This window comes from Micromys minutus (assembly GCF_963924665.1).
Source record: "Micromys minutus genome assembly, chromosome: 20".
In the NCBI taxonomy this organism is placed as follows: Eukaryota; Metazoa; Chordata; class Mammalia; order Rodentia; family Muridae; genus Micromys; species Micromys minutus.
This window is the reverse complement of record NC_137955.1, coordinates 5385589-5403629: the sequence shown is the minus strand read 5'-3', so window position 1 is coordinate 5403629 and position 18041 is coordinate 5385589. Positions and strand designations below refer to the sequence as shown.

At 42.3% G+C, this 18041-nt stretch overlaps 1 protein-coding gene across 1 annotated transcript in view; it reads left to right on the top strand.

Moving 5' to 3' along the window:
* The window catches only part of NLN (neurolysin), an 82414-nt gene that overhangs the window by 43770 nt on the left and 20603 nt on the right, over positions 1 to 18041 (top strand). Inside the window, exons 4-9 of the mRNA XM_080933563.1 lie at positions 3159 to 3266; positions 5500 to 5602; positions 6153 to 6313; positions 10093 to 10228; positions 12526 to 12892; positions 16423 to 16624. Coding sequence (XP_080789689.1) covers positions 3159 to 3266; positions 5500 to 5602; positions 6153 to 6313; positions 10093 to 10228; positions 12526 to 12892; positions 16423 to 16624 — 1077 coding nt within the window. The remainder of the gene's footprint in view (positions 1 to 3158; positions 3267 to 5499; positions 5603 to 6152; positions 6314 to 10092; positions 10229 to 12525; positions 12893 to 16422; positions 16625 to 18041) is intronic.

Here is an 18041-nt window from a genome sequence, read left to right as displayed (position 1 = left end):
CCTCATAGTAGTTCATATTAACATTATCTGTTAGTAGATTATTTTGCTTTACATATGACTCTTGGAAGCTATTTGTTTATTCCCCTAGAGTCTGAGATAAATAAGGACATAAAAAGTACCAAATGGAGTATGTATTCTGATTGCAGTTTCTCCTAAAGCACTGCCCAGGAAGTGTGTCCTCCGCCTGCACCCGTGGGTCAGGCAGGCTGCTGTGCACCTCCAGCCTCTGCCCTGATCGTTCACTAGTACAGTAAATGTCATGGGAACAGGGGAAGTAACAACTGAAACCGAGCAGTAAGCAGGTTGTTTCTCTACTTCAGTGTGTGCTAACAGGCCCCAGGAACACCTTCTGAGGTATCTCAATATCAGCAAATTCAGTTTGTGAATACATTGTTTAGGTAGCATTTAGAGGAACAGCCTTCAGAATTTTTTCAGCAATATAATTTGTTCTTTGTAACATTAAAACCTTTAATCCCAGTACTCAGAAAACAGAGGCAGTCAGACCTCAGTGAATTCATGGGTAGTGAGTGTGGGCCAGCCAGCAATACACTGTGAGACTCTGTCCAAAAAAGAAAAAAGAAGCTAGATACATGAAGCTTTTGTGAATGAAAAAAAAGTGAGCTAAAGGAGCCCAGAGAGGTTCAGTGTTAGGAAAATACAAGCATACTGTGAACATGTATAAAAGCTCTTTGTTGGAGGAGAGGGTAAATCTTGCCTGCACAAGTGAAAAATAGATCACGTGAATTAAACATAAGAAGCCTTTGAAGTAGAGAAGCTTTACCTGAGGAGACCTGTGAGGCCTGAGGAGCCAACTTCTTGTTCGGGAAAGAAGATGCAGTTCAACAGAGCATCGAGGGCAGTGGTTCTCAACCTGTGGGTCGAGACCCCTACGTGGGTCAAACCACCTTTTCATAGGGGCCACATATCAGATATCCCACCTATCAGATGCTTACATTATTATTCATAACAGTGGCAAGGTTGCAGTTATAAAGTAGCAATGAAAACGGTTTTATGGTTGGGGGGGTCACACAACATGGGGAACTGTATTAAAGGGTCACAGCGTTAGAAAGGTTGAGAACCACTGCTCTGGAGAATTGCCACTTTCCACGTGGCAGATCCTCCTGTGAGAATTTGGATTTTACTGGGGCTTACAGAGGAGATGAAGGACTGGGTACAGCAGTGGGCTAGCAAGTGGGCTTTAGAAGCACCTTAGTCTTCCCATAGGCCCATGGAGACTTCAGTGTTTTAATGGCAGCAGATGTCTGGTTACTGAGTCAGACTTTTATTCAGTGTCATTTTTGTGGTTAAGTGTTTCGATGTGTTAATTAGTGACAGTTTAATTAGACCCAGTTTGAAGTTAGTTTCCCTCAGAATACTTTGCCTGTTTGCACTTGTATTGCTCTCTTTGAGAGTATGTGGTTTTAATTTCGATGTAGACTGTGAATGTTACTCCTATGCTCTTGAGTGTCTCCCTGTAGCTATGGAAGTGTAGACCTACTGTGGGAACCTTCAGTATGCATGTACAGCCATAGAGTATCTTTGAGGGCCACTCACTGGTTGATGAGACCATGTGATTAGCCACTGTTCCCAGCTTAGAACCAAATGCTTGCCTCAGCCCCTCAAGGCTAGTTCTCCACGGTGTATCTGTACGTCCTGGATCCTTAACAATAAACCCAGCTCTGCCGGACCCTGCTCCCCACCCCCACCAAGCCTTACAACTTGCAGTGTCATACATACTGTCTAGAGACTGCTGTTGCCATGCTCACACTTGAGGACAGACTAGCTGGCGCTATTGGAACAGACTAGACGAGCTCCAGTTAATGACATCCATATGAACGTTGAGATTTGAACTGTTCACCATCCCTGTGGGAGCCAGTCCACAGTCAGGTTGCCTCCCTAGACATTCTCGGTTTCTTCCCAGATACCTGCTGCTGGATCCTAGTAATTGCCAAAACCAGCTCAGGAGGGTTTCAACTTGAATCATGCGCACAAACTCAGCAATTCCACAGAGACACAGAGGGAGATACAATGGAAAAAGAAGTCTAACCACTCTTGCCCTCTGCTGAGAATACACTCGTGAAAGGTTGAGTAACATTGACAGTACGTCTGTGACACCAATTGTTCCGTGGTAGGCAGTGTGAACTGTTTCTGTTCTGAGTTGTGCTGATTGAAATGCAGCTCTCCTTACCTCCCTGTCACCAGCCATTTCAAATGCCATTTCTAAACCTAAACACCATTCATTAAAGACCTCATCAGTTGGGAAATTTGGAACACTCAGATCTAGATGGCCCTGGTCTTTCATGGAGAAAATGTCCAACTGACAGGAGGTCTGTAAGCTCCAGTCACAGAAGGCTGCCATTGTCCCTCAGCCAGAGTGAGTCTTTTGTACCTGCTGAGTCTGTCTGGCGTCACATTTCCTCCCAGGGACAGTGTGCTGACCAGCCACCTTAGATAACTCACTGCACACCCTGTGACTTCCTTTGGATTTTTGGATTTTTATTTTTATTCTTGGCTGGGGGAATTTTCCAGCCCCTCTAGGACCTTCTGTTCTTTAGAGGCTAGCGGCTTTCCTTCTGTTTTGTGAAGTGCCGAGTCATTTTCCCAGATACTTGTTCATGCAGCCTGCTGTAGCCCCTTGATCTCCCTTGCCAAGCGACAGGAAAGCGCTTTTGAAGTATCAGAGCCTTTTGCTGGGGTTTTATCTAGCTGTCCTTGTTTGGTATTTTGGCAAGAGTTCTACCCAGCATTTGTGCAGAGTTCACCCCATTATTTCTCTTCCTGCAAGTGGAACCAGGTTAACAAATGATAGACAATTATTTGCAGATGATTTGCAGTAAGAAATGTGCATCAGTCATAAAGGCTGCTCAGGAGACTATGCAAATGTGTCCATTATCACACACCTCCCAGGGCTCAGCACTCTTAGTTCTGAGGCAGAGAAAGGCTGTTTTGCATACTTTTTATTTATTTAATATTTCTGTTTTAAATTAGCAGAAGCTCACCAAAGCATAAAAGAAATTAGGTCTTCAGTAGGGCCTATTCCATAATCACCTGTATTTCATGGCCCGACAGAGGTGATGAATGTAGTCCACTGCCTTTGGCCTGGGAGTTTGCCTGCGTGCTCTTACAACAGAAATGACTGTCATGCTTGTTAATTTAAGGAAACATGTGATTTGGAGAAGATAAAGCCTGAAGCCAAGCGATACTTGGAAAAGTCAATTAAAATGGGAAAAAGAAATGGACTCCATCTTCCAGAACACGTAAAAAATGTGAGTTTGTTTCTTTTTATTTTTATTAATAAGTTTTGTTCTTTGACAATTTCATGTATGTGTAAGATGCATTCCAATTACTCTCTCACACATAAACCTCATTGTTTTCTTATTTGAGGAGAAAAAGACAAAAGTGCAACAAGAATCAACAGGTAGGCAAAGGGGTGAGTTTTAATAGGGCAGCCCATGACTTAAACCACCTATGATATATTTGATGCTTTCACTTTTCTTCTTTTAAAGATTTGTGTTATATGTATGTCTGTGGATTTCTGTATGTGTGTGCACACGTGTGTGCGCATGTGCGCACTCACGCTGATATCCACAGAGCCCAAAAAGAGATTGTGGTGCTTTGGAGCTACAGTTACAGGAGTGGTTGTTAGCTGTCTAGGGTGGGTGATGGGAGTTGAACAAAGGTTCTCTGGAAGATCTGTAAGCACTGTCAACCACTAAGCCATCTCCCCAACCCCTGCTTCAACTATTATTAACTATTAGTAACTAAACAACTTATAAATCTCTCTCTCAGAATAAAGAAAAGAAAGAGAAATAAAAGAAAAGATATAAGGAAAAAAGTAACAAAAAATAAATCTCTCTTTCTCTCTCTCTCTCTCTCTCTCTCTCTCTCTCTCTCTCTCACACACACACACACACACACACACACACACACACACCATCTTAAAACAGGATCTTACTATATATCTCTATTTGACCTGGAACTTGCTAAGTAGACCAGGCTGGCTTAGAACTCAGATATTCACATGCTTCTGCCTTCACCTCCTCTTCTGCCCCTGCCCCCAGAGTCCTGGGATTTCAGATGTATGGTACCATGCCTGGCAATGGTATTTTCTTTAATTCGGCATCCCCCATGTTTTGTTTATTTCATGTATATTAGGTGTATTTCCTTTGCCTTTTTTCCTTTAAAAATATGTCCAATGTTTCTAAAATTAAATTTCATATTTTAGTGGCCGGTTGTATTCTCCCTCTTTTGATCACACAGAGATAGGTCAGTCTTAAGAAACCCTTAATGATAAAGAGTTTGTAAGCTAGCACTTTAGGATAGGTGCCCTGTGACTAATATATACTTCTCACATAAAGAAAGATTAGCCAGTGAAAAGCAATGTTCAGACATTTTCTTCTGTAAGGCAAATTAAGTTCTAGATTCTGTGATAAACTCAGCCTCTTAATTAACTTTATTCTTCTTGAACAGGATATATATTTATGATTTATTCAGGTCATTTCTATAGACTACAGAACTGGAAGTTTGACAGACATCCAAACCAAGTTTTATTTGATAACTGATGTCATCCTGGCAAGAAGTACTGAGGGTGCAGTGGAAACATCCTATCTTTCTTGTCACCCACGTGTCCTTTGACCACTTTGTTTCCTGGTCATCCAACTGGGTAGCTGATGTCACTTGCTTGACCCTTTGACTTCCTGGCCAGTTTTCATGGGTCTATGAAAATTGCAGTAATTAAACTATGATTGGTCGAAGCAAACAGAATTCCATTCAAGCAACTTAAGGAAGTTGAAGGGTTTTAGAAGCAGGTGGCTTCCTGTGTTTTGTCACTAGCCACCTGATACCTGTTTCTCTTCTCTGTCTTCAATGATAGTGCTTATGTTTTTTGATAGGCTTGCTTTTTGTTACATACAAATAAACAAAAAAGCCTACCAATCTAAATGCTGCCATCCAGACACACATAGAACTCTGTCTCTGGGTCTCAGTGCCTTCCAGTAGATCCTTTGCCAAAGTAACACCTTGAGAACAGTAGACTTCATTATCCAGCATTGTTAGAATGAGATTGTCTTATATTTTTCTGGTGGTCCTCTTATCATCTCCTTGGGTCTTCTACCTAGAACTTCTCCAGAATTGTTAGAGAATTGCCAGGTGTGGGCTATTGGGGTCGGTCATTCCTTCAGAAAGATGGTATGGTGACCTAATGGGTATAGAGGACACGATCCTGAAATGTTCACTTTCAGGTTCTTCGTGAACTGTGTGTCTGCTGAAGAATAGGGAAGAGGAAGTGGGGATGCAATGGCAGGTTCTGAGACAGTGTTGAACAGAGTGTAAATGTTTGTAGACAGATTGACTGCAGTTCCTGTACAGAATGCATTTCTGAGAAAGGACTTCTGAGATAAGACTGGAACCTGACTTCATGTATAACTGAAACATGTTGGCTGATTGGATGAAAGGACACCTTTTCTGTTGTTAATCCCTGTCTGTCTTCCTTCTCTTCAGGAAATCAAATCAATGAAGAAGAGAATGAGTGAGCTTTGCATTGACTTCAACAAAAACCTCAATGAGGATGACACTTCCCTTGTATTTTCCAAGGCTGAACTCAGTAAGATTGTGTTTTTGCTAAATTGAATTATATCACCTCACAGTTTCCAACCTAATTTAAAATTCAAAGAATTCTTTTAAAAATTGTCTAGTATCAGGGCTGGACAGATGGTCAGTGGTAGCTGCTCTTGCCAGGGACCTAGGTTTGATTCCCATCACCTATATGTTTAATGTTTCTTAGTAACATACACTGCTGTTTAATTTAACAGCCTTCAAGCCTTGACAGTTTTTCAGCCTCTCCATGTCTCCTACACTGTAAACTAGTCTTTTACTCTAGGATATTATATTCTATTGGCTAATTTTACCTCCTCTCCATTAAAATGTCATCAGTACAGGTACCCTATAACATTTTTGTTTGTTTCAAATTGTTTTCTGAGCCAGCTAGCCCATCACTGCCGCCCCATTCCACCCCATTCTGATACAGTCCAAATAAGATCATGTGGTTGCGGTTGTGTCCGGATGTCAGTTCCCACACTGCTGAAAGCAGCGTGTCCATGCTGAGTAAGGCAGTGACGAGTGGGAACTGATTCGTGGGAAATGCCTTTTTGCAGGTGCTCTTCCTGATGACTTCATTGACAGTTTAGAAAAAACAGAGGAAGGCAAGTACAAAGTCACCTTAAAGTATCCCCACTATTTTCCTGTCATGAAGAAATGCTGTGTCCCTGAAACTCGAAGGAAGATGGAAATGGCTTTTCATACCAGGTGCAAGCAGGTACCATAAATGTCTTTATTTTGATCTGAACAGAATTGATTGAGGAGAGAGTGGCTCAGCACCTAATAGCTCTGTTGCATGTGCACTGCCTCTAGTAATTGCAAACACCTATGACAGTTTCACCTTTTCTTGTCCTTGGGGTCAGTTTGCTTGCTGTCACAAGCTAAACTGCTGTAATAAATATGGAACAGGTAAAAACAAACAAGAGTTTGTTTGTATCCCTCCTACATTTGAAGAGCTCATGAGGAACCTCCCCCTCCGTAACAAGTGACCACCAGGTAGGCTCTGGACATCACTGCTACTCTTGGACAAGGAGTGGACAAAGTATAGGCCACACATTGTTAAAGACCTGTCACAAGAAATGAGAACAACACTAACAAAAGCCCGTACAAATACCATCCAAGGACTCTAGTCACAGACCATCGGCTCAAACTCCATTTGTAATCACCTGCTGCAAGGGATGCTGAGGTATATCCTTTAGTTGACAACTGTTTGCTAGACTTAGAGTTTTATTATTAAAGGGGGCATTAAAAATTGATTCTGAACCTCACATTAGCCAAGAAACCATGAATATCAGGCCCTAGCCATTGAATGTCTTGAGCTCAAGCACCAAGATCTCTGCCTGCCATTCAATCAACCCAGTTGTAGTTTCTCATGATGTAGCAGCCTACCAATAGAAAAACAAGAAATAATCCATCTCACCCCTAACCCACATTCAGTGCTAGTATAGAAACAGCATAATCATACCCAAGAAGGAAGGAAGGGAGGGAGGAAGAGGCAAAGGCAGACCTTAAGCAAGGAGTGGCAATACAAGTCCTTAATCTCAATAGAAACAGATGGTCCCTATGAGTTTGAGGCCAGCCTGTTATATATAGCAAGCTCCTGACCAGCCAAGGCTATCTGGCAAGACCTTGCTCAAAAAACAAAAAGGAGGAGCGAAACAGCAGGAACACAAGAGATACAGACCTTTTCAAACGTTGTTGGGAAAAAAAGTCTTTTACCAGTTGTATTCCATGCCCTGCCTCCCCACACCTGCCTATCGGGAGTCACTTCTTGTCTGTTTTCTCCCATGGCCATGGCTTAGGGACTGCTGGATTTCTACTAGTGCCAGTTTGAAATACAAGGATTAGGTCAGGAACTAAATAGCAATAGTATGTTCCATATCCTTGGTAATAAAATGTCTTCAAAACTTTAGCTTCTAGCACCATTTTTTTCTAGGCAGTTAAAACATCCATAGTCAAATACTGCTTTTGGTCATAGTTCTTACCAAGTTTTATTACTGATTCATTTCTATATTTGTCCCTCTGTTTAAAAAAAACTTTGCTTTGGGGCCATTTGGAAAAGGTAAGCTTTTGCAAGGAAGAAAAGAAGTAGGCAGTGTTCTCAAATTAATCTCTGTAGTTGATTAACTCAAGGACCTTCTACTCCCACGACACTAGGAATGTGGCAGAGCTGGCTTGTCCAACAGACTGAATTCGCAGTAAAGTCTGCCCTGTCTTCCGTCTTCCAATGCACTTTTTTTCATTTTTTTGTCTTAGAAACTGCCCAGTTCTTTGAGCTCATCTCTTTCCTATAATTTTTTCTAAAAGTAGCACTTAGTGACAAGCAATATTGATTTTCCCAAGCAGTTTCTCTAGAACTAAGACCTAATTCTACAATGCATATTGCCAAAGTTACAGCATCAACAGCTGCAGTGAACACTACCCACAGTGCATGCGTGTGCATACCCACAGTGAGCAGCACTGCAGTAAACAAACACTACCCACAGTGCAGTGCGTGTGCATACCCACAGTGAGCAGCACTGCAGTGAACAAACACTACCTACAGTGCATGCGTGTGCATACCCACAGTGAGCAGCACTGAAGTGAACAAACACTACCCACAGTGAATGCGTGTGCATACCCACAGTGAGCAGCACTGCAGTGAACACTACCCACAGTGCAGTGCGTGTGCATACCCACAGTGAGCAGTACTGCAGTGAACAAACACTACCCACAGTGCAGTGCGTTTGCATACCCACAGTGCAGTGCGTGTGCATACCCACAGTGAGCAGCACTGCAGTGAACAAACACTACCCACAGTGCATGCGTGTGCATACCCACAGTGAGCAGCACTGCAGTGAACAAACACTACCCACAGTGCAGTGTGTGTGCATACCCACAGTGAGTGTCCTAAGCTGGAAAGCCTGCACTGTCTCTTTCCAGTTGCTTTTCACCTCTGTACTTTTTCATTTTTCTTATAGCAGTATTTTATTCCCATCAGTCTCCATATTCCATAGTACATCTTTTCAGAACCATTCAAAAGCATTGTAAAGATAAGCTTTAAAGTGAGTTTGAGACTAGTTTGAACTATAAATTGAGCCTTTGTCTCAAAAATCAAAACAAGTCAGGTTTGGTGGCTTAAATCTACAAATCATGTATTTAGGAGGCTGAGACAGGTAAGTTTCTATGAATTTAAGGCTAGCCTAGGCTACAGACTGAGACCCTGTCATAACCATCAATGCCCCTCTCCCCACACACACGAGAAAATACGAGGTTGCAGAGGTGGATGGGACTCGGTGGATAAAGGAGCTAGTCATGCAAACCTGACAACCCTACAGAAAGCCAGCTACAGTGGCACATGTGTAATCTCAGCAGTTTTACTTAAGATGGGAGGCTAAGGCAGGAAAATCACCTGGAATTGGAGTTCATGGGCCAGCTAGCCTGGGGTTTGCAGTTCAGTAGTAGAAACAAGAGAGACCCTGCCTCAGCAAAGCAAAAGGCAAGAACCAAACTTGGAACGTAGTTCTCAGACTCCACACACATACTGCAGTATGCACACCTCTCCTCAACCTACACACACACACACACACACACACACACACACACACACACACACTAAAATATTTTAAAAGTGGTATATATAAGAAATGAAATTGATCCATAAATAATTTGCTGACTTGATTGTTAGGATTAATGATTCTTTCTTTGATATTATAAGATTACTTTTCCAGTGCTGAAGAGATTCCTTAGTAGTTAAGAACACTTACTGCTCTGGCTGAGTATCCAGATTTGGTTCCCAGCACCACAAGTTATCTTGCAGCCATCAGTAAATCCAGTACCAGGGGATCTGATGACCCATTTGGACCCCTCAAGCACCAGGTACATGTGCAGTGAATATATATGTGCAGGCAAAACAGGCATACACAAAAATAAAGCAACTTCTTAAAAAGTAAAAACAAAAAAAATAATCTTTTATTGTTAAAGATAAAATAGGATTTTTTTTTTTTTTGGTGGCACACACGAGGGTACCAGTTCCTCTGCATTTTACATTCACATCAGCAGTACACAAGGGTACAGTTTCTCTGCATCCGTATCAGCAGCACATCATTTTCAATGTGTGGATATAGAAAAGCTAAACAAATTCATGTGAAGTTAAAATGAATTTTATGCTGTGTATAATTTGTCACAAACATGTCAAAGTTGTAATAATGAATATTTGATACTTATATAATTGAAAATAAGTTAGAAATCATGGTAGTTCGTAAAGTATGCTTTGCTCTGAGTTTACAGCACCTCATAGTTTATGAAGAACTTACAGCCATTACAGAAACATAGTGTCATAAGTTATTCCAGGAATAAAATACCACATTTCCAACCTTGCTTAGGCTGAAATGGAGGCAGTGGTTAAACTGGTCTAAACCTGTTGGACAGTGTTAGAGGCTTGCTGCTGCCGTGGCCGTGCTTCTGCCCTGAGTCCAGCTGCTCACCTTCCTCTGTGTTTGTTTTTCTCGTTACTAGGAAAACACCAAAATTCTGCAGCAGCTCCTCCCACTGCGGGCACAGGTGGCCAAACTGCTCGGCTATAACACCCATGCTGACTTTGTCCTTGAACTGAACACTGCAAAGAGCACAAGCCATGTGGCAACCTTTCTAGGTCAGTCCTTTATTAGGGTCAGTTCTATGTCTTCTGTTTTCTCTGCCCCCATCTCAATCACTTTACTGTATAATATCTCCTTAACATCTGCCTCAGCTAGGCACCTAGGCTGCCCAGTTGAGAACATCCTGGTTTCAGGAGAAGGGTATGGATCAGCTATTAACCTTAGATGAACTCCGTTCTTGGGGCTGCTGGTGTTGTTGGGACAGTGAATGTAATTTTTACATGTGACCAGTGTGGATGGGCTGACTGTTAGCTCATTGCCTCTGTTTACTGCCACTGTGTATTTAATCCTGTATACTCTGGCTACTGAGAGATTTGTATGAAATAAGCTAAAGATATGGCATAAAATGAAAACAGCATACATTTAAAAAAAACTGGAACTTTACCTACCAAAGTCCGTCTTTTAATAGATAAATGTAATACAGAATTAAAACTAATTACTACCGTCACATTCATTTTAGGTCTTTTTTTCATTAAGTTTCTTAAAACCAGGGTTTCCTGTGCTTGGTGGCACATACCTTTAACCCCAGAATGCAGAAAGATCTCTGAGTTCAGGGCCAGCCTGTCTCCATTGTGAGTGCCAGACCAGCCATGGTACAGGAAAACAACAGTGAACAGAGCGGCTGCTCTGAAAACAATCCCTACAGCTGTGCAAAGGCCAGGCTGGCACGGGCCACCCAACATCGCTGAACTTGGAGCCAGAGTCAGGGCATCCTTAGCGTAAGCAGGCAAGCTAGGCTAGACAGTTAACAAGCACAGGTTCAAGTGGGAGACCGTGCTTCAATAAACAAGACGTAGAATGATTGAGGAAGATACCACATATTAACATACATGTACAAGTGCACCAACCCATACGTGTGAGCACATATGCACACAGAGTATATACAGACATGTGCTTTTATCTCCAAGAACTGATATTAAAGGTATATGCTAGCACAAACTCGAAAATGATATTAAAATTACTTTGTTCTCTTCCAACAATAAAGTATTTAGCTTTAATAATCTTTTATTAGTGGAATCAAGTTGGAACTGATTAATAATGGGTTAAAATTAGCCGTGACAGAACACATCTGTAATCCAGGCAGTCCGGAGGCTCAGACAGAAGGATGCCATAAATCTGAGTCTAACCTGGGTCATGTAGCAAGTACCAGAGAGCCACAGTGTGAGACCCTATGAGTGAAAATAAACTGATGAAAAATTGGTTAAGAATTCAGCTTTTAGTCCGAAATTTACTCCAGTGTCTTCTCAATAGCCATGGTTTACTTATGTATATATGGTTGAATCATATATAACTCAGAAACGTGTGTTCCATCAAAAACATCCTATAATTAACTTGTGCCTTATGAGACCTTTGGAATAACTCCCTTTTATTGGGAGTAGACGGTGGTATGCGAAATGCTAGAAGCACAGAAACAGCAGGACAAAGTATTTCCTTGGGGTCTCCGCTGGTAGGAGGAGCAGAGGCGTGCACAGGTGGCTGATGTAAAACCGGAGGCACATTGTCCATGAGAGCGGCTTGGCTTGGGGACTTGGCGGTCTTGCTGAGAATGCTTTCTGTAGTGCTAACTGCCTCTGCTGAGATGTCTCCCTCGCAACTATTCTATTAACTTTAGCTCCCTCTCTGGCTGGCCTTATGCTGCCTGTCTTCACATGGTTTCTTCACATAGTTAACACATTGTGAAAAGAAATGCAAAAGAGCTTACTCATGTAATTATCCTTTTTAAAAAGCAAATAACCAGAATTTGACTACAGTATATAAGTTTTGACTATTGATTTCTCCTAAATCTAAATCTAAAGTCTAGAACTGCTCTCCAAATCCTTATCTTCAGAATGGAGCTGTGGACTGCAGGCCAACCCCATGTTCAAACAAACAGAGCAGTTTCTAAATGATGTTGCCTGCATGTCACAGAAGTTAGTTGTTTTAGTAACACAGCCTTGCTAAGAAATACACAGACAGACACACACACATATACACACACACACACACATGTATACATTCATGCACATGCTTAATGTTAACATTGCTTTGTTCTGAATTATAATATCCCTGGGTCAGAACTCTTGAGGTAAGCTTCCTCGTTGCTGCTATTAGAAGGAAATTATGGCTGGGTTTTGGTGGTATGAAAGATAAAGCAAAAGAGTTATCAACTAAGTCTCTGAAGAGAAAGCTCTGCCCCCTCCAGCTCTTTTTCTCCTGTGCTGTTTCCTCTGACTGATCATGTGCAAAACTGGCAGTACTTATGAAAACACTTGCTCCAAAGGATGCACCACTAACTCAGCCATTTCCCTCATAGATGATTTAAGCCAGAAACTAAAACCCTTGGGTGAGGCAGAACGGGAGTTTATTCTGAGCTTGAAGAAGAAGGAATGCGAAGAGCGAGGCTTTGAATACGATGGGAAGATCAATGCATGGGACCTCCATTACTACATGACACAGACAGAGGAGCTCAAGTACTCCGTGGACCAGGAGTCCCTCAAGGAGTACTTTCCCATTGAGGTGGTCACTGAAGGCTTGCTAAGCATCTACCAGGAGCTGCTGGGACTTTCATTTGAACAAGTGGCCGATGCTCATGTTTGGAATAAGAGTGTTTCACTTTACACGGTGAAGGATAAAGCTACGGGAGAAGTGCTAGGGCAGTTCTACCTGGACCTCTACCCAAGGTACCGATTGACTCAGCCTCGAACATTGCCTCCATGTACAGGGGTTAACATGTGGGCTGTCACCAAGCTGTGGTGGCACAGGTCTTTAATCTCAGCATTCAGTAGGCAGAGGCAGGTGGGTCTCTTAGTTTAAGGCCAGCTTGGTCTACAGAGCTACACAGAAAAGCCAACAACAAAAAAAGTAGGCTCTGAAGTCAGAATGTCTACCTTCATCCCTCTCTAGACAAGTTCTGCAGCTTTGCTGTTCCGTCTCCTGAAAGATGGGGGTGCTTTGGAGCCCTGGTTTTGTGGATTATTGTGAAGATTACATTGGCTGATTGCTTTCATATTGTTTAGAAAACTGCACAGCACATAGCTGAGTTCTTTTTTTAAAAAAGTATACATTTGTAAGTGTGTGGTGCACATGTGCATACATGTGCCAGCCTAGACAGGACATCTGAACACCCAGCCCATATAAAGTCTTCAATAAGTATTAGCTAACATCACCGTCTACTTCATTTACTGAATCTAAAATTGCCCCCAAAATGTTTATTGTATAGATATCTGTCTTCTAGTCAGTCCTCTACGCTCTGTGAAGATTTTTCTCATCTGTTTGGGGACCATCATGACATAGTAGAAATAGTAAAATGTTTGCTGTTAAGTCTAATGAGTCCAAATGCTCAACCAACATAACCTCTATGAGATGTCCGTTCTTCTGAGCCCTTTATAGCAATGTTTATGCACTGAGAACTGTTCATGCACATTTCTCAAACATTTAGTCAGGGATAAAATTTCAAATATTAATGTTTAAAGTATGTAACTATCAACTCCAAATGTTCCATCAGACACAAAAGATTTAGATCTTTTTCTCCTAAGGCTACTTTGTAAAACAAACCCATTCTTTTGCAATTACTAACCCATTACAAATAGGCCAAAAAGAATTGTGGCCCTCCCTCCTTCATTAGAGGGTCGTGGGTAATACCCTGGCTCAGAAAGAGGCTGAAGTGTGATCCATTTGGTGGCACAGGTGTCCTTAAGCACCTAGGCTATCCCAAAGCTTTTTGGAAAAGTGACAGGAGGGCCAGTGATAGCTCAGTGGGTAAAGGTGCTTGCCACCGAGTTTTACAACGTAAGTTTGATTCCCAGAAGCCATAGTAAAAAATGACTGACTCTGACCTTCTCACACACACACACACACACACACACACACACATGTATACACACACATGCTGTCTCTTAACATACTTCCGAATCCTCCCATCCACCACGTCTCTGCCAATATACTTACTTGTCTTCTATATTAGAGATCTGGTTGTTGATACCAGAAAAGTTATGGAAAACACAGGGTTATCTCTTGTAAGGATAATGACCAAACTTCTGCTCATTTCTGTCATCGTCTTTGCATGAAGATGAAGTACAGGGAACGTTTTATTGTCTATCCAAAGCAGGGCTCGGAGCAGACCCTCTAAAGGCTTGTGGTTTTCTTTTTTAAAACATATTTTATTTTTATTCATCAAATACTGAGAATCTTAAACAGTCAAAATCGTATGATTCTTACATGAAACTAACTGCAAGGGAAGAACTTTTAGTCTCTATCACTTTATAAATATAACATGAAAAGACATCTCAGAATCGAGATAATTATTAAAGTAACTAAATGAATATTTGTTTGTTTTATTTGTTTAGGGTTGTCCTTGTGTTGTTTTAAACAGGATTTCTTTGTGCAGCCCTGGCTATCATGAAGCTCACTATCCAGTCCAGACTGGCCTTGAACTCACAGAGATTCTCCTGCCTCTGCCTCCTGTGTGCTGAGAATAAAGATGTGAATCACCATAAAAGGGCTGGAGAGATGATCAGAAATTAGCCAATGGCTGCCCTCGCCCATCTACAACTCGAGTCCCAGGGCATCTGACTCCCTTTTCTGGCCATGTGGGCACTGTACGCACACAGCTCAGTTCTCAGTGCCCACATCAGCAGCTCACAAGCACTTACGATTCTCTACATAGGCACCTGTGCACGGGACATAAACATGCCCATAAATAATAAAATAATTTTAAGATAAATTATAAGTAAAAAGCAAAAAAAGAGTAAAGCCTCTCTGAGGATTTAAGAATTAGCAGAACGTCTTTAATTGAAAAACAGAAACAGCAGAATCTCCTGAGATTGTTAGCAGGAATATTTACTTATTGCTTCCACAGTACATTGGCGCTCACTTAGCTCTCTCACCAAGTACATACAGCATCTTACAGTCTACCAAACAATAAATAAAATAGCAGAGTGAGAATGCAGTGTTTTTCTCTTGTCCTGTTTATACATTTCCAGTTCACTCAGATCTTCCAAGAATACCCATGAGCTCACTGAATTCCCAGATGCTGCAGTTGCAGTTTCCAAATCTGCCAGAATTATCCAGCTGGCTGTACATAGCACCCAAATCTTTCTGCATCCTTAATCCGGTTACCTTATCTCAAAGGTACTCACTAGCTTTAGCATCCGTATGCTGTGAGTATGGTCCCCTGTTGCCTTTGCATCTTTGTCTTTGTCACAGATTGATTGGGGTGAAGACTGGTTAACTTTATGTCTAAAACTGGTCCCACATTTACTTCTGCTAGGCTTTTCATATGGGGTATTGGTTCATTTAGTAGTTAGGTAAGTTCCAGAGCTACCATTGCCTGGATTTAACCCTTTGTGTGCTGCAGATTTGCCCTTGTTCTAGATTGTGTCTAGAATTGATTTGCCAAAGTTTTTCATGAGTCTCTTCCACTTCTCACTGTCCCAAGCAGGTCTTTATCCACGCTCTACACGGAGCGGGCTGCTATGGTTTGTTCCCTGTGGGAAATCTCTGATCCAGCATCAGTCCCTGCTTTGTTGCTTCTTGATTTTGTTCATTTTTTCCTGAGACACTCCAGACTGAACTCAACTCCCGGATACCTGGGATCACTGGTGTGTGTCACCACACCTGGCCAGTGTCACCCTTAATCAGGGTAGCCTCTGTCCTGTGTCTTAAAAATGGGTCCCAGGCACTGGTCCTACATCATCTACAGCTGTAGGTTTGAACACATCTGTATTTCTGCCCAGTCAAGGCTTTTTTTTTTTTTTTTTCTGCTCTGTTCCCCAAGAGCAGTGGGTTTACACAGCTCTAAGAACAGAAGGGTCTCCTCCTGTGGTATTAAGGCCTTAGTCTGTAGGAGACAAGTGAAAAAAGCATCTAAGTGATGCTTTGTAGCCTTTCCCTGACTAATGCTGGCTCAGGAGTGTCTGCCCATCCTCATCCTTTTCCTGCAAAAGATTTGATACTGCAGGTGATACTGCTTGTCCCTTGTGTGCAGCCCGTGATTCCATGTTGTATCTAGACCAGCACCGATCTTTAGTATTTGGCTGAAATCTCCTATTACTGTGGTGTCCAGCATCTACCCAGACTCATGCAGGGGTCAGGGAGGAGGGACCAAGAAAATGTCTTCTGGTGTCAAGTCTGACTTAATGCCTAGAAGACATGACATGTTTGTTTTGCTGAAGAATAGTATCCATTTCACAGTTCTGTGTCTGTCTCCCAGGGAAGGAAAATACAACCATGCCGCCTGCTTTGGCCTCCAGCCAGGCTGCCTTCTCCCTGATGGCAGTCGGATGATGTCTGTGGCCGCACTGGTGGTCAACTTCTCTCAGCCTGCATCAGGTCGGCCGTCTCTCCTGAGGCACGACGAAGTGCGAACTTACTTCCATGAGTTCGGCCATGTCATGCATCAGATCTGCGCGCAGGTAAGCAGGGTTTGCTTCCTGACAAAACCATCAGTTATTTCCAGTTGCTTCTTTCCTTTTGGCTGCTGTCAGGTCTCTCTCGTGGCCTGATAGGTTGGAGAAGTGTGCAATGTGCAGAGTCGTGGCCTGATAGGTTGGAGAAGTGTGCAATGTGCAGAGGCACAGCTTCCTTGTCACACCCTCTCACACTGCGCTTCCACTCTGACCTTAGTCCACTAATGAAAGGTCTTGTAGTGTAGCTGTTTGTGGAGAAACGGCAGTGGCTTCCAACCTCTGAACCTTTATTCCTTTTCTACTGCTGAGTAACCTCAAGTTAAAATCACAAGTAACAGCCATGCAGAACTCGGAGTGGTGGTATGCTAATTGTAACCGTGCACTGGAAAGAGGAAAGGAAGATCAGGAGTTCAAGACTAGCTTTGACTACATAGCAAATTCAAGGCCACCTCAGGCTTCATGAGAGTCTAACACAAATGAACAAGTAAACAAATAAATAAATGACCATGTTCATGTGTGTGGTGGCCAGAGGTCAGCGTGTAATGTTCTTCAGGAACTGTCCGCCTTGGTCTCTGAGCCCTGGGGCTCACTAGTCAGGTTAAACAGGCTGACCAGCAGCCCCAGGACCCCATTCCAGGAACCCACCATTTGCTGGCATGTAAAGTAGAATCTGGGGCTGGAGCTCAAGCCCTCATGCTTACTCAGCAGCTGTGCTGTCTCCCTGGGCTAGGAAGGGGTTCGGTTTTCTTTTCGTTTTTATCTTTTGAAACAAAAATCTGATAATGTGTAGCCCAGCTGACCCTGAACACAAGGTCTTCCTGCTGCAGTCTCGGGTGCTCGGGGGTGATGTGTGAGCTCTGCTTCGTGTTCTCACAGACGTTTGTTAAATCCAGGCTATGCCAGCAAGTCCTCTACCACCCTGGGTTCTACCAGCAGCACAACAAAAGTAAATCAATGAATGAATGAATGAATGATATTTTCTCTCAACTGAATGCAATTCATTTAACCACTTAATAGAACCAAAATATTTTTGGTTTTATGTTACAAACTCGTTACTATTTAACCATCATTTACATTATTAGCCTCTAGTCACTTAACCTAATGTTTTAAATATATTGGTAGAAATTAAGAGACCGTTTTCTAAATTTAGAATCTCTGGGTTCATCCACTGGTACTATTTTTTTCCATCTATACACATGGTTACATATCATACACACATACTCAGTTATATAGGCAAAATAAATTATTCAAAACTAGTTTTTTCAACAAATTATCTGTTATTCTGGTGTTTGGGTTTGTTTTGTTTTGTTTTTGGTAAGGAAACACAAAAAGGCCTAGGGCTACCTGTAGTGGTCACACCTGTAAACATGCCAGCATGCATGAGACTGAAGCAGGAGGATTGCCATGACTTTGAAGTGGTGTG